A 17,719-nucleotide genomic window follows, 5' to 3' on the forward strand; every position below is an offset into this window, starting at 1 on the left:
CGACTTGACACATGTAGAATTTATTTCATATTATACTAATGACAAAATATACTGATACAGTGGGATGCAGAAGTTTGGGCAACCTTGTTAATAGACATTATTTTCCTGTATAAATTGTTGGTTGTTACAATAAAAAATGTCAGTTAAATATCATACAGGAGACACACACAGTGATATTTGAGAAGTGAAAAGAAGTTTACTGGATTTACAGAAAGTGTGCAATAATTGTTTAAACAAAATCAAGCAGGTGCATCAATTTGGGCACCACAAAAAAGAAATGAAATGAATATTTAGTGTATATCAATGTGTGTGTCTCCTATATGATATATGGGGTGCCTTTGTCTGGATGTGCTTCCCATCCAGAGCTGCACAGCACAGAGGAAAGTTCCAGCACTCCTAGAATCCCTCTGTGATGGAGCGCCAGTCTCCAGGTGAAGGCACAGCCATGAAGTCGTCCACTAGACAGTCCCAGATGGACGTCGCTGCCTTGGGGGTGATCTGGCTCACCGTGGACACACCGACTCTGAAACTGAACGCGATGGTCCTGAAGGAGTCCCCGGTGACAAGGAACCTGGACAAAATTGTTCAAAATCAGTATTATGTGTACTGCAGTTACAAAATACATCATTCAAATTCCAAAATACTTTTGTGATGTCAGATTTAAATCACAAAACATGAATCTTACATAAAACCTTTTGTAATTATAAGGATAATTACAAAATGTATATTAGATAATATCTAAAACAGTTGTGTTTTGTTTTAACTTTAACATATCATAATTTGATTGGTAGCAACTTTTGCCACTACAGTGAGCCAATCACTCACAATTCCTAAACATGTCAACCAGGTAGGAATGAAGTAAGACATTAATAGAAATAAAGAGTTGTATGTTGACATGTAGCCCTTTCCTTGCTTAAATCATTAATATTTTTGAAAAATTAATCTGTGATAAGACAGCTTATCAAGATAGAACCATGTAACTAGAGATGAACCAAACTGTTCACAGTTTTATCTAACTCTGTTTTAATAAAGGCTGTGACCCCTGCTATAGAGTCTGACAGCTGCAGGGATTATATACAAATATTCAACTATCCCAGAATTAAACCAGGTCTAAATAAAAAGGAGTGAGTATCACTACAAGGTTAACTCAGTGGTCCTAATGCTACAGTTTGATATCAGCAAACACCGAGCGCATACATTGATGTGACACCACAGCCATGCTATCATTCAAACACTGATAACAGCATAAATCGAATTAAATCGGGACTTGATGAGACCTTCTGAGTATCACTAGAAATATTATAAAGAGTCGTCTCTGTACCACAGTTTGCTTTCAGTAAACACCGACAGCATTCACTGTTAGCATAGCACATCCATGTTAGCAGTGTATAACTGGATGGATTAGCATATTAGCACAGATATCAATAAAGGACTACCGTATTAAATAGTTTTACTAACCTCAGGCAGACGGACAGGCGCTCTGCAGGTGGGATTGAGCGTCTGTAGTTGGTGTCTAGGCGGGCAATGCTGGGACCGACGAGGGAAAGCAGGTCCTCAAACTGGCCGAAGGTGATAGCGCTGGAATCGGCCGTCATCCAGGCGCAGCTCCTGGAGCAAGTGGTGAAACTCACCAAACTGCTCATGCCTCTGGAGGACCTGATGGACCCAGGTACGGCGGGGACGTCTTTTACGCTGCTGCTCTGCTCTCCACAGTACATAGAGAAGGGAGACTCTCTCTTCAAGCGCTAGCTCGATAGCTGCCATCTTGCAAAGATACCGGTCTGGCACAACTCCCTCCCACATTCCTCCCACATTTCCGGTTCACGCGCGTCAAAATATCATATTTTGACACGCGATGGATTTTTCTTGGACACGCGTTGAGACGCGAATGTACACGCGTCAAATTAGGGGCGTTTGGGGCGTTTTATTCGCGTCCATCGCGTTCGGCTAATTAGCGCGGCTAGCATTTTAATATCTGTTAAATGGTGTCATTGCTAACATATACCTGTTTTACAGCATGGTGAGTAGCGAGAACGCTAAGTTATTGTTAGCTTCGATAAGAAAAATGTGAAGATGTAATATTACCATGAGCTATATGCTAATGTTATTCACTCAAGCAAACATCTCAGTTACTGATTTGCTGCTTTCTAATATCTATGTTTATTTCTGGATATACCTATACCTACGTGCTTATATTACATCCCATATAAAGGGTGACAACGGCAGTAACTATAAATGACCATAAATTAACTGTAAATTACATTGCAGTGAGCTCCATTCTTATAGTTTTATTACGTGCACACGCAGTTGGCAACCGTAACCAAGGCGAGTGTTTAAATGCACTTCCACAACGTTCCATTCGTTCTTTTGTGCTGGCTCGTGAACTTGTCTTGACCTGCTCCAAACTCAGCTTGTGGAAAGATAACTTTTGGAGAATATTTCTACAGAAAGCGGAATTTACTAGAAAGCGACAGTACAAACGACTCGAAGAAGTCGTTTGTACTGTCGCTTTATGACGTGTTTCATAACAGCAAAGCTGGCTGGCTCATTGTGGATCCGGACTCATTGAAAGTCACCTGGCTGGTACAAGATTCTTCAATTATTTTAAGAGTCACTAGACAACTATAATAATTTAACAAGTTCCAGTGTGAATATCAAATTTTAATGTGATCAAAATATGTGTATTCCAAGATTTTTCCCGGTAAATTGCTTGTATGCTTTAAATTTTGCGGGACAGCTGTAGAATTCATTAATGAGTGGCGTATGAATGTGAAAAAAGGTGTTACTTTGATTGAAGGCTTCAAATTTGACACTGCCCCCCAATAAAATGGTTAAACTAGCTTAACGGACAAAGATTCGTAAAATACTCCCCAAAAAAAGAATAAAAATAAAATCAGTTTCTATGGTAACAGCATTTCGTCACAATGATAGAACATGCAGGTGAACACACCAGATCCCCTGTAGCTCCTAACATCATTTTCTTCTCTGGATCAAAAGCTTCATTAGGTAAACTATAACGTTTTTTCCCAGCTACATAACGCAGTGATAAAAAAAATAATCAAAATAAAATAATATAAAAATAATATTGAAAACATTAAGCATAGTCAAAATAATCATGAAGTCAAACCTTTATGTGTGTGTTTTATTTTGTGTTTTATTTTAAAAATATGTGCTTGGAGTTCCACTGCCTTTGTTTGTATTGGGAACATTTAGGACATGAAATTGGTACATTAAACCTCTGATGCTGTTTCAAAATGTGTTACATTGTTAATGAAAGAATCGTAATAAATATAAATAAATAAATAAGAGAATGAGCTGCCTAGTTAGTTATACATTTCCTGTAGTATAATTATGTAACAAGCTATTTATGTCCAGTTATTTAAAAATGAGTACCTATTATCCATTACCGACTCCAACGTAGTGTTTGCATAAAGGTTTAAAAAGGACAAATAAAACAAAATGAATGTATACAAAATAAAATAGTGTTACCATAAAAGTGTAGTGTGCACAGAGTGAGCTGCCTTGGGGGAGGTTTGGTGCTCTTCTATTAAAAATGGATGCTTCACTTAATGATGTGAACTTAGTTGACATCTTTTGATCTCACATGAAAAAGTCGAAGTGTCACTCAGTCTGACATAAATGTAGCCTAAAATGCTCTTCTGTCATCATCTGCTCAAACTAACAGATGTAGGTCTGTTGCTTTAGCACTGGCTGTTTATTACATTCCTAATGTTATTTTAAACTTGTTTCCTTACAGACTGTCTTGACTATGTGGTTGAGCGTCCTGCAGAAGAAGGCCTTCCTCAAGTCATCAGGATCCTGGATGACAGTCTCCTGAACGCCATCTCTTCTGATGAAGCACAGGACACTGATGCCCAGCGTGTCGGTGACGGTGAGTATATCCCTCCCTCAGTCTTCCCCTTTTCTCATAAAGAACTGGATGCTGATGCGTGTCAGCGAAGTGCAAGATGAAAAAACCCTCCCTGAAAATGAGGAATCAATGCTGGAAAGTCATTTTATTACTTTTAGGTCTGTTTGTTGCAAATCTCTTTCACTTGTCTTTATGTCTTGTAATATTTAAGTGTGTATTTATGTCTTGTATTGCTGGTAAGTAACTTTCTTACACTGAGGTCTGTTTGTTGCAAATATCTTTGACTTGTTTTTTTTATGTCTTATAATGTTTATGTGTGTATTTATGTCTTGTAATGTTTATATGTGTATTTATGTCTTGTATTGCTGGTAAGTAACTTTCTTGCACTGAGGTCTGTTTATTGCAAATATCTTTGACTTGTTTTTATGTTCTATAATGTTTATATGTGTATGGATGTCTTGCAATGCTGGTAAGTAACTTTCTTACACTGAGGTCTGTTTGTTGCAAATATCTTTGACTTGTTTTTATGTCATATAATGTTTATGTGTGTATTTATGTCTTGCATTTCTGGTAAGTAACTGTCTTGCACTGAGGTCTGTTTATTGCAAATATCTTTGATCTGTTTTTTTGTCTTATAATGTTTATATGTGTATTTATGTCTTGTATTGCTGGTAAGTAACTGTCTTGCACTGAGGTCTGTTTATTGCAAATATCTTTGATCTGTTTTTTTGTCTTATAATGTTTATATGTGTATTTATGTCTTGTATTGCTGGTAAGTAACTTTCTTGCACTAAGGTCTGGTTATTGCAAATATCTTTGATCTGTTTTTTTGTCTTATAATGTTTATATGTGTATTTATGTCTTGTATTGCTGGTAAGTAACTTTCTTGCACTGAGGTCTGTTTATTGCAAATATCTTTGACCTGTTTTTATGTCTTATAATGTTTATGTGTGTATTTATGTCTTGTATTGCTGGTAAGTAACTTTCTTGCACCGAGGTCTGTTTGTTGCAAATATCTTTGATCTGCTTTTTTTTGTCTTATAATGTTTATGTGTGTATTTATGTCTTGTATTGCTGTTAAGTAACTTTCTTGCACTGAGGTCTGTTTATTGCAAATATCTTTGATCTGTTTTTTTGTCTTGTAATGTTTATGTGTGTATTTATGTCTTGTAATGTTTATGTGTGTAATTATGTCTTGTATTGCTGTTAAGTAACTTTCTTGCACTGAGGTCTGTTTATTGCAAATATCTTTGACTTGTTTTTATGTCTTATAATGTTTATGTGTGTATTTATGTCTTGTATTGCTGGTAAGTAACTTTCTTGCACCGAGGTCTGTTTGTTGCAAATATCTTTGACTTGTTTTTATGTCTTATAATGTTTATGTGTGTATTTATGTCTTGTATTGCTGGTAAGTAACTTTCTTGCACCGAGGTCTGTTTGTTGCAAATATCTTTGATCTGCTTTTTTTTGTCTTATAATGTTTATGTGTGTATTTATGTCTTGTAATGTTTATGTGTGTAATTATGTCTTGTATTGCTGTTAAGTAACTTTCTTGCACTGAGGTCTGTTTATTGCAAATATCTTTGATCTGTTTTTTTGTCTTGTAATGTTTATGTGTGTATTTATGTCTTGTATTGCTGGTAAGTAACTTTCTTGCACTGAGGTCTGATTATTGCAAATATCTTTGACTTGTTTTTATGTCTTATAATGTTTATGTGTGTATTTATGTCTTGTATTGCTGGTAAGTAACTTTCTTGCACCGAGGTCTGTTTGTTGCAAATATCTTTGATCTGCTTTTTTTTGTCTTATAATGTTTATGTGTGTATTTATGTCTTGTAATGTTTATGTGTGTAATTATGTCTTGTATTGCTGTTAAGTAACTTTCTTGCACTGAGGTCTGTTTATTGCAAATATCTTTGATCTGTTTTTTTGTCTTGTAATGTTTATGTGTGTATTTATGTCTTGTAATGTTTATGTGTGTAATTATGTCTTGTATTGCTGGTAAGTAACTTTCTTGCACTGAGGTCTGTTTATTGCAAATATCTTTGACCTGTATTTATGTCTTGTAATGTTTATGTGTGTAATTATGTCTTGTATTGCTGTTAAGTAACTTTCTTGCACTGAGGTCTGTTTATTGCAAATATCTTTGATCTGCTTTTTTTTGTCTTATAATGTTTATGTGTGTATTTATGTCTTGTAATGTTTATGTGTGTAATTATGTCTTGTATTGCTGGTAAGTAACTTTCTTACACTGAGGTCTGTTTATTGCAAATATCTTTGACTTGTTTTTATGTCTTATAATGTTTATGTGTGTATGTATGTCTTATAATGTTTATGTGTGTATTTATGTCTTGTATTTCTGTTAAGTAACTTTCTTGCACTGAGGTCTGATTATTGCAAATATCTTTGACTTGTTTTTATGTCTTATAATTTTTGTGTGTATTTATGTCTTGTATTGCTGGTAAGTAACTTTCTTGCACTGAGGTCTGATTATTGCACATATCTTTGACTTGTTTTTATGTCTTATAATGTTTATGTGTGTATTTATGTCTTGTATTTCTGGTAAGTAACTTTCTTGCACTGAGGTCTTGTTGTTGCAAATATCTTGAACTTGTTTTTATGTCTTATAATGTTTATGTGTGTATTTATGTCTTATATTGCTGTTAAATGTGTAATTATGTCTTGTATTGCTGGTAAGTAACTTTCTTGCACTGAGGTCTGTTTATTGCAAATATCTTTCACTTGTTTTTATGTCTTGTAATGCTTATGTGTGCATGTATGTCTTGTATTGCTGGTAAGTAACTTTCTTGCACTGAGGTCTGTTTGTTACAAATATCTTTGATCTGTTTTTTTTGTCTTATAATGTTTATATGTGTATTTATGTCTTGTATTGCTGGTAAGTAACTTTCTTGCACTGAGGTCTGATTATTGCAAATATCTTTGACTTGTTTTTATGTCTTATAGTGTTTATGTGTGTATTTATGTCTTGTATTGCTGGTAAGAAACTTCCTTGCACTAAGGTCTGGTTATTGCAAATATCTTTGACTTGTTTTTATGTCTTATAATGTTTATATGTGTATTTATGTCTTGTATTGCTGGTAAGTAACTTTCTTGCACTGAGGTCTGATTATTGCAAATATCTTTGACTTGGTTTTATGTCTTATAATGTTTATGTGTGTATTTATGTCTTGTATTGCTGGTAAGTAACTTTCTTGCACTGAGGTCTGTTTATTGCAAATATCTTTCACTTGTTTTTATGTGTTGTAATGCTTATGTGTGTATTTATGTCTTGTATTGCTGGTAAGTAACTTTCTTGCACTGAGGTCTGTTTGTTGCAAATATCTTTGATCTGTTTTTTTTGTCTTATAATGTTTATGTGTGTATTTATGTCTTGTATTGCTGGTAAGTAACTTTCTTGCACTGAGGTCTGATTATTGCAAATATCTTTGACTTGTTTTTACGTCTTATAATGTTTATGTGTGTATTTATGTCTTGTATTGCTGGTAAGTAAATTTCTTGCACTGAGGTCTGTTTATTGCAAATATCTTTGACTTGTTTTTATGTCTTATAATGTTTATGTGTGTATTTATGTCTTGTATTGCTGGTAAGAAACTTCCTTGCACTAAGGTCTGGTTATTGCAAATATCTTTGACTTGTTTTTATGTCTTATAATGTTTATATGTGTATTTATGTCTTGTATTGCTGGTAAGTAACTTTCTTGCACTGAGGTCTGATTATTGCAAATATCTTTGACTTGTTTTTATGTCTTATAATGTTTATGTGTGTATTTATGTCTTGTATTGCTGGTAAGTAACTTTCTTGCACTGAGGTCTGTTTATTGCAAATATCTTTGACTTGTTTTTATGTCTTATAATGTTTATGTGTGTATTTATGTCTTGTATTGCCGGTAAGTAACTTTCTTGCACTGAGGTCTGTTTGTTGCAAATATCTTTGATCTGTTTTCGTTTCTTATAATGTTTATGTGTGTATTTATGTCTTGTGTCGCTGGTAAGTAACTTTCTTGCACTGAGGTCTGTTTATTGCAAATATCTTTGACCTGTTTTTATGTCTTATAATGTTTATGTGTGTATTTATGTCTTGTATTGCTGGTAAGTAACTTTCTTGCACTGAGGTCTGATTATTGCAAATATCTTTGACTTGTTTTTATGTCTTATAATGTTTATGTGTGTATTTATGTCTTGTATTGCCGGTAAGTAACTTTCTTGCACTGAGGTCTGTTTGTTGCAAATATCTTTGATCTGTTTTCGTTTCTTATAATGTTTATGTGTGTATTTATGTCTTGTGTCGCTGGTAAGTAACTTTCTTGCACTGAGGTCTGATTATTGCAAATATCTTTGACTTGTTTTTATGTCTTATAATGTTTATGTGTGTATTTATGTCTTGTATTGCTGGTAAGTAACTTTCTTGCACCGAGGTCTGTTTGTTGCAAATATCTTTGATCTGCTTTTTTTTGTCTTATAATGTTTATGTGTGTATTTATGTCTTGTAATGTTTATGTGTGTAATTATGTCTTGTATTGCTGTTAAGTAACTTTCTTTCACTGAGGTCTGTTTATTGCAAGTATCTTTGATCTGTTTTTTTGTCTTGTAATGTTTATGTGTGTATTTATGTCTTGTATTGCTGGTAATTAACTTTGTTGCACTGAGGTCTGTTTATTGCAAATATCTTTGACTTGTTTTTATGTCTTATAATGTTTATGTGTGTATTTATGTCTTGTATTGCTGGTAATTAACTTTGTTGCACTGAGGTCTGTTTATTGCAAATATCTTTGACTTGTTTTTATGTCTTATAATGTTTATGTGTGTATGTATGTCTTATAATGTTTATGTGTGTATTTATGTCTTGTATTGCTGGTAATTAACTTTGTTGCACTGAGGTCTGTTTATTGCAAATATCTTTGACTTGTTTTTATGTATTATAATGTTTATGTGTGTATTTATGTCTTGTATTGCTGGTAATTAACTTTGTTGCACTGAGGTCTGTTTATTGCAAATATCTTTGACTTGTTTTTATGTCTTATAATGTTTATGTGTGTATTTATGTCTTATAATGTTTATGTGTGTATTTATGTCTTGTATTGCTGGTAAGTAACTTTCTTGCACTGAGGTATTTTTATTGCAAATATCTTTGACCTGTTTTTATGTCTTATAATGTTTATGTGTGTATGTATGTCTTGTAATGTTTATGTGTGTATTTATGTCTTGTATTGCTGGTAATTAACTTTGTTGCACTGAGGTCTGTTTATTGCAAATATCTTTGATCTGTTTTTTTTGTCTTATAATGTTTATGTGTGTATTTATGTCTTGTAATGTTTATGTGTGTATTTATGTCTTGTAATGTTTATGTGTGTATTTATGTCTTGTATTGCTGGTAAGTAACTTTCTTGCACTGAGGTCTGATTATTGCAAATATCTTTGACTTGTTTTTATGTCTTATAGTGTTTATGTGTGTATTTATGTCTTGTATTGCTGGTAAGTAACTTTCTTGCACTGAGGTCTGTTTATTGCAAATATCTTTGACTTGTTTTTATGTCTTGTAATGTTTATGTGTGTATTTATGTCTTGTGTCGCTGGTAAGTAACTTTCTTGCACTGAGGTCTGTTTATTGCAAATATCTTTGACCTGTTTTTATGTCTTATAATGTTTATGTGTGTATTTATGTCTTGTATTGCTGGTAAGTAACTTTCTTGCACTGAGGTCTGATTATTGCAAATATCTTTGACTTGTTTTTATGTCTTATAATGTTTATGTGTGTATTTATGTCTTGTATTTCTGGTAAGTAACTTTCTTGCACTGAGGTCTGATTATTGCAAATATCTTTGACTTGTTTTTATGTCTTATAATGTTTATGTGTGTATTTATGTCTTGTATTGCTGGTAAGTAACTTTCTTGCACCGAGGTCTGTTTGTTGCAAGTATCTTTGACTAGTTTTTATGTCTTATAATGTTTATGTGTGTATGTATGTCTTGTAATGTTTATGTGTGTAATTATGTCTTGTATTGCTGTTAAGTAACTTTCTTGCACTGAGGTCTGTTTATTGCAAGTATCTTTGACTAGTTTTTATGTCTTATAATGTTTATGTGTGTATTTATGTCTTGTAATGTTTATGTGTGTAATTATGTCTTGTATTGCTGTTAAGTAACTTTCTTGCACTGAGGTCTGTTTATTGCAAGTATCTTTGACTAGTTTTTATGTCTTATAATGTTTATGTGTGTATGTATGTCTTGTATTGCTGGTAAGTAACTTTCTTTCACTGAGGTCTGTTTATTGCAAATATCTTTGACTTGTTTTTATGTCTTATAATGTTTATGTGTGTATGTATGTCTTATAATGTTTATGTGTGTATGTATGTCTTATAATGTTTATGTGTGTATTTATGTCTTGTATTGCTGGTAATTAAGTTTCTTGCACTGAGGTCTGTTTATTGCAAATATCTTTGATCTGTTTTTTTGTCTTGTAATGTTTATGTGTGTATTTATGTCTTGTATTGCTGGTAAGTAACTTTCTTTCACTGAGGTCTGTTTATTGCAAATATCTTTGACTTGTTTTTATGTCTTATAATGTTTATGTGTGTATGTATGTCTTATAATGTTTATGTGTGTATTTATGTCTTGTATTGCTGGTAATTAAGTTTCTTGCACTGAGGTCTGATTATTGCAAATATCTTTGACTTGTTTTTATGTCTTATAATGTTTATGTGTGTATTTATGTCTTGTATTGCTGGTAATTAACTTTGTTGCACTGAGGTCTGTTTATAGCAAATATCTTTGACTTGTTTTTATGTCTTATAATGTTTATGTGTGTATTTATGTCTTGTGTCGCTGGTAAGTAACTTTCTTGCACTGAGGTCTGTTTATTGCAAATATCCTTCACCTGTTTTTATGTCTTATAATGTTTATGTGTGTATTTATGTCTTGTATTGCTGGTAAGTAACTTTCTTGCACTGAGGTCTGATTATTGCAAATATCTTTGACTTGTTTTTATGTCTTATAATGTTTATGTGTGTATTTATGTCTTGTATTGCCGGTAAGTAACTTTCTTGCACTGAGGTCTGTTTGTTGCAAATATCTTTGATCTGTTTTCGTTTCTTATAATGTTTATGTGTGTATTTATGTCTTGTGTCGCTGGTAAGTAACTTTCTTGCACTGAGGTCTGTTTATTGCAAATATCTTTGACCTGTTTTTATGTCTTATAATGTTTATGTGTGTATTTATGTCTTGTATTTCTGGTAAGTAACTTTCTTGCACTGAGGTCTGATTATTGCAAATATCTTTGACTTGTTTTTATGTCTTATAATGTTTATGTGTGTATTTATGTCTTGTATTTCTGGTAAGTAACTTTCTTGCACTGAGGTCTGATTATTGCAAATATCTTTGACTTGTTTTTATGTCTTATAATGTTTATGTGTGTATTTATGTCTTGTAATGTTTATGTGTGTATTTATGTCTTGTATTGCTGGTAAGTAACTTTCTTGCACTGAGGTCTGATTATTGCAAATATCTTTGACTTGTTTTTATGTCTTATAATGTTTATGTGTGTATTTATGTCTTATTATGTTTATGTGTGTATTTATGTCTTGTATTGCTGGTAAGTAACTTTCTTGAACTGAGGTCTGTTTATTGCAAATATCTTTGACCTGTTTTTTTGTCTTGTAATGTTTATGTGTGTATTTATGTCTTGTATTGCTGGTAAGTAACTTCCTTGCACTAAAGTCTGGTTATTGCAAATATCTTTGACTTGTTTTTATGTCTTATAATGTTTGTGTATGTATTTATGTCTTATATTGCTGTTAAATGTGTAATTATGTCTTGTATTGCTGGTAAGTAACTTTCTTGCACTGAGGTCTGTTTGTTGCAAATATCTTTGATCTGTTTTTTTTGTCTTATAATGTTTATGTGTGTATTTATGTCTTGTAATGTTTATGTGTGTATTTATGTCTTGTATTGCTGGTAAGTAACTTTCTTGCACTGAGGTCTGATTATTGCAAATATCTTTGACTTGTTTTTATGTCTTATAATGTTTATGTGTGTATTTATGTCTTGTATTTCTGGTAAGTAACTTTCTTGCACTGAGGTCTGATTATTGCAAATATCTTTGACTTGTTTTTATGTCTTATAATGTTTATGTGTGTATTTATGTCTTGTATTGCTGGTAAGTAACTTTCTTGAACTGAGGTCTGTTTATTGCAAATATCTTTGACTTGTTTTTTTGTCTTATAATGTTTATGTGTGTATTTATGTCTTATAATGTTTATGTGTGTATGTATGTCTTATAATGTTTATGTGTGTATTTATGTCTTGTATTGCTGGTAAGTAACTTTCTTGAACTGAGGTCTGTTTATTGCAAATATCTTTGTCCTGTTTTTTTTGTCTTGTAATGTTTATGTGTGTATTTATGTCTTGTAATGTTTATGTGTGTATTTATGTCTTGCATTGCTGGTAAGTAACTTCCTTGCACTAAAGTCTGGTTATTGCAAATATCTTTGACTTGTTTTTATGTCTTATAATGTTTGTGTATGTATTTATGTCTTTTATTGCTGGTAAGTAACTCTCTTGCACTGAGGTCTGATTATTGCAAATGTCTTTGACTTGTTTTTATGTCTTGTAATGTTTATGTGTGTATTTATGTCTTGTAATGTTTATGTGAGTATTTATGTCTTGTATTGCTGGTAATTAACTTTGTTGCACTGAGGTCTGTTTATTGCAAATATCTTTGATCTGTTTTTTTTGTCTTATAATGTTTATGTGTGTATTTATGTCTTGTAATGTTTATGTGTGTATTTATGTCTTGTATTGCTGGTAAGTAACTTTCTTGCACTGAGGTCTGTTTATTGCAAGTATCTTTGATCTGTTTTTTTGTCTTGTAATGTTTATGTGTGTATTTATGTCTTGTATTGCTGGTAAGTAACTTTCTTACACTGAGGTCTGTTTATTGCAAATATCTTTGACTTGTTTTTATCTCTTATAATGTTTATGTGTGTATTTATGTCTTGTATTGCTGGTAAGAAACTTCCTTGCACTAAGGTCTGGTTATTGCAAATATCTTTGACTTGTTTTTATGTCTTATAATGTTTATATGTGTATTTATGTCTTGTATTGCTGGTAAGTAACTTTCTTGCACTGAGGTCTGGTTATTGCAAATATCTTTGACTTGTTTTTATGTCTTATAATGTTTGTGTGTGTATTTATGTCTTGTATTGCTGGTAAGTAACTTTCTTGCACTGAGGTCTGTTTGTTGCAAATATCTTTGATCTGTTTTCGTTTCTTATAATGTTTATGTGTGTATGTATGTCTTATAATGTTTATGTGTGTATTTATGTCTTGTATTGCTGGTAAGTAACTTTCTTGAACTGAGGTCTGTTTATTGCAAATATCTTTGACCTGTTTTTTTGTCTTGTAATGTTTATGTGTGTATTTATGTCTTGTATTGCTGTTAAGTAACTTCCTTGCACTAAAGTCTGGTTATTGCAAATATCTTTGACTTGTTTTTATGTCTTGTAATGTTTATGTGTGTATTTATGTCTTGTATTGCTGGTAAGTAACTTTCTTGCACTGAGGTCTGTTTGTTGCAAATATCTTTAATCTGTTTTTTTTTCCTTATAATGTTTATGTGTGTATTTATGTCTTGTATTGCTGGTAAGTAACTCTCTTGCACTGAGGTCTGATTATTGCAAATTTCTTTGACTTGTTTTTATGTCTTGTAATGTTTATGTGTGTATTTATGTCTTGTATTGCTGGTAAGTAACTCTCTTACACTGAGGTCTGTTTATTGCAAATATCTTTGACTTGTTTTTATGTCTTATAATGTTTATGTGTGTATTTATGTCTTGTATTGCTGGTAAGTAACTTTCTTGCAATGAGGTCTGATTATTGCAAATATCTTTGACTTGTTTTTATGTCTTATAATGTTTATGTGTGTATTTATGTCTTGTAATGTTTATGTGTGTATTTATGTCTTGTATTGCTGGTAAGTAACTTTCTTGCACTGAGGTCTGTTTATTGCAAATATCTTTGACCTGTTTTTATGTCTTATAATGTTTATGTGTGTATGTATGTCTTGTAATGTTTATGTGTGTATTTATGTCTTGTATTGCTGGTAATTAACTTTGTTGCACTGAGGTCTGTTTATTGCAAATATCTTTGATCTGTTTTTTTGTCTTGTAATGTTTATGTGTGTATTTATGTCTTGTATTGCTGGTAAGTAAATTTCTTGCACTGAGGTCTGATTATTGCAAATATCTTTGACTTGTTTTCATGTCTTATAATGTTTATGTGTGTATTTATGTCTTATAGTGTTTATGTGTGTATTTATATCTTGTATTGCTGGTAAGTAAATTTCTTGCACTGAGGTCTGATTATTGCAAATATCTTTGACTTGTTTTTATGTCTTATAATGTTTATGTGTGTATTTATGTCTTATATTGCTGTTATATGTGTAATTATGTCTTGTATTGCTGGTGAGTAACTTTCTTGCACTGAGGTCTGTTTATTGCAAATATCTTTCACTTGTTTTTATGTCTTGTAATGTTTATGTGTGTATTTATGTCTTGTATTGCTGGTAAGTAACTTTCTTGCACTGAGGTCTGTTTATTGCAAATATCTTTGACCTGTTTTTATGTTTTATAATGTTTATGTGTGTATGTATGTCTTGTAATGTTTATGTGTGTATTTATGTCTTGTATTGCTTGTAATTAACTTTGTTGCACTGAGGTCTGTTTATTGCAAATATCTTTGATCTGTTTTTTTGTCTTGTAATGTTTATGTGTGTATTTATGTCTTGTATTGCTGGTAAGTAAATTTCTTGCACTGAGGTCTGATTATTGCAAATATCTTTGACTTGTTTTTATGTCTTATAATGTTTATGTGTGTATTTATGTCTTATAATGTTTATGTGTGTATTTATGTCTTGTATTTCTGGTAAGTAACTTTCTTCCACTGAGGTCTGATTATTGCAAATATCTTTGACTTGTTTTTATGTCTTGTAATGTTTATGTGTGTATTTATGTCTTATAATGTTTATGTGTGTATTTATGTCTTGTATTGCTGGTAAGTAACTTTCTTGCACTGAGGTCTGTTTATTGCAAATATCTTTGACTTGTTTTTATGTCTTATAGTGTTTATGTGTGTATTTATGTCTTGTATTGCTGGTAAGTAACTTTCTTGCACTGAGGTCTGATTATTGCAAATATCTTTGACCTGTTTTTTTGTCTTGTAATGTTTATGTGTGTATTTATGTCTTGTAATGTTCATGTGTGTATTTATGTCTTGTATTGCTGGTAAGTAACTTTCTTGCACTGAGGTCTGTTTATTGCACATATCTTTGACTTGTTTTTATGTCGTATAATGTTTATGTGTGTATTTATGTCTTGTATTGCTGGTAAGTAACTTTCTTGAACTGAGGTCTGTTTATTGCAAATATCTTTGACCTGTTTTTTTGTCTTGTAATGTTTATGTGTGTATTTATGTCTTGTAATGTTCATGTGTGTATTTATGTCTTGTATTGCTGGTAAGTAACTTTCTTGAACTGAGGTCTGTTTATTGCAAATATTTTTGACTTGTTTTTATGTCTTATAATGTTTATGTGTGTATTTATGTCTGGCATTGCTGGTAAGTAACTTCCTTGCACTAAAGTCTGGTTATTGCAAATATCTTTGACTTGTTTTTATGTCTTATAATGTTTGTGTATGTATTTATGTCCTTTATTGCTGGTAAGTAACTCTCTTGCACTGAGGTCTGATTATTGCAAATGTCTTTGTCTTGTTTTTATGTCTTGTAATGTTTATGTGTGTATTTATGTCTTGTAATGTTTATGTGAGTATTTATGTCTTGTATTGCTGGTAATTAACTTTGTTGCACTGAGGTCTGTTTATTGCAAATATCTTTGATCTGTTTTTTTTGTCTTATAATGTTTATAAGAGGGGTCACTAAAATCAATATTGAATCGGTGTGCAACTTTGCCAAAACAATGTCGGACTCTGTAGTTTTCTCTGGTCCCCTCCCCAATCAGACCAGGAGTGACATGTTTAGCCGCATGTTCTCCTTAAATTGCTGGCTGTCTGAGTGGTGTCCCAGAAACGATGTGGGCTTCATAGATAATTGGCAAACCTTCTGGAGGAAACCTGGTCTTGTTAGGAGAGACGGCATCCATCCCACTTTGGATGGAGCAGCTCTCATTTCTAGAAATATGGACAAATTTATTAAACCCCCCAAAATATGACTATCCAGAGTTGGGACCAGGAAGCAGAGTTGCAGTCTTACACGCTTCTCTGCAGCTTCTCTCCTCCTGCTACCCCCCCAAAAACCCATCTCCATAGAGACTGTGTCAGCTCCCAAACAGACAAAAAACAAACTAAAAACCAGCAACAAACAACTTAAACATAAACAATCACAAAGAAAGAACAATACAGTATCCACATCTGAACCAAAGAGTAAAACAGTGAAATGTGGATTATTAAATATTAGGTCTCTCTCCTCCAAGTCTCTGTTAGTACATGACTTAATAATTGATCAACAAATTGATTTACTCTGCCTTACAGAAACCTGGTTGCAGCAGGATGATTATGTTAGTTTAAATGAATCAACACCCCCGAGCCATTCTAACTACCAGAAATCTCGAAGCACAGGCCGAGGGGGCGGTGTGGCAGCAATTTTTCACACCAGCCTATTAATTAATGAAAGACCAAGACAGACTTTTAATTCATTTGAAAGCCTGATGCTTAACATTGTCCACCCCAGCTGTGAAACTCAGAAACCAGTCTTACTTGTTATCATCTATCGTCCACCTGGGCCTTACACAGAGTTTCTGTCTGATTTCTCAGACTTTATATCTAATTTAGTTCTGAGCTCAGATAAAATAATTATTGTGGGTGATTTTAACATCCATGTAGATGCTAAAAATGACAGCCTCAACATGGCATTTAATCTGTTATTAGACTCAATTGGTTTCTCTCAAAATGTAAAAGAACCCACCCACCACTTTAATCACACTCTAGATCTTGTTTTAACATATGGCATCGAACCTGAACATTTAACAGTGTTTCCTGAAAACCCTCTCCTGTCTGATCATTTCCTGATAACATTTACTTTTACAATAATTGATTACACAGCGGTGAAGAGTAGACTTTATCAAAGTAGATGTCTTTCTGAAAGCACTGTAACTAAGTTTAAGAATATAATCCACCCACTGTTATCATCTCCAATGCCCTGTACCAACACAGAGCAAAGCAGCTATCTGAACGCTACCCCAACAGAGGTCGATTATCTTGTTAATAATTTCACCTCCTCACTACGTACGACTCTGGATACTGTAGCTCCTGTGAAAACTAAGGTCTCTAATCAGAAGTACCTGACTCCGTGGTATAATTCTGAAACACGTACCCTAAAGCAGATGACTCGTAATCTGGAGAGGAAATGGCGTGTCACAAATCTAGAGGATCATCATTTAGCCTGGAGAAATAGTTTGCTGCTTTATAAGAAAGCCCTCCGCAAAGCCAGAACATCTTACTATTCATCACTGATTGAAGAAAATAAGAACAACCCTAGGTTTCTCTTCAGCACTGTAGCCAGGCTGACAAAAAGTCAGAGCTCTTTTGAGCCAACCATCCCTTTAACGTTAACTAGTAATGACTTCATGAACTTCTTCACAAATAAAATTTTTATCATTAGAGAAAAAATTACCAATAATCATCCCACAGATGTAATATCATCTACAGCTACTCTTAGTACCATTGATATTAAGTTAGACTCTTTTTCTCCAATTGATCTTTCTGAGTTAACTTCAATAATTACTTCCTCCAAACCATCAACGTGTCTTTTAGACCCCATTCCTA

The 17,719-nt window shown here is 32.8% G+C and overlaps 1 protein-coding gene across 1 annotated transcript; it reads right to left on the reverse strand.

Annotated features, from left to right (window-relative positions):
* Window positions 1-4: 4 nt before the first annotated feature.
* Window positions 5-1,819, reverse strand: LOC146572027 (uncharacterized). The gene is made up of 2 exons (XM_085276061.1): window positions 1,459-1,819; window positions 5-571 (listed from the first exon to the last, which is right to left on the reverse strand). The coding sequence occupies exons 1-2, from the start codon at window positions 1,716-1,718 to the stop codon at window positions 397-399; spliced, it is 435 nt and encodes a 144-aa protein (XP_085132187.1). The 5' UTR covers window positions 1,719-1,819; the 3' UTR covers window positions 5-396.
* Window positions 1,820-17,719: the final 15,900 nt, after the last annotated feature.

This window comes from Mchenga conophoros, linkage group LG6 (assembly GCF_057382185.1).
Source record: "Mchenga conophoros isolate Kocher_MC1m ecotype Shallow Benthic linkage group LG6, M_conophoros_male_GT1.1, whole genome shotgun sequence".
In the NCBI taxonomy this organism is placed as follows: Eukaryota; Metazoa; Chordata; class Actinopteri; order Cichliformes; family Cichlidae; genus Mchenga; species Mchenga conophoros.

Bases quoted from the DNA above. Each gene is read 5' to 3' on its own strand.
- LOC146572027 (XM_085276061.1), bottom strand. From the start codon at position 1,718: ATGTACTGTGGAGAGCAGAGCAGCAGCGTAAAAGACGTCCCCGCCGTA. The intron at 572-1,458 runs GTTAGTAAAACT...AATTTTGTCCAG, and splicing joins CGCCTGTCCGTCTGCCTGAG to GTTCCTTGTCACCGGGGACT.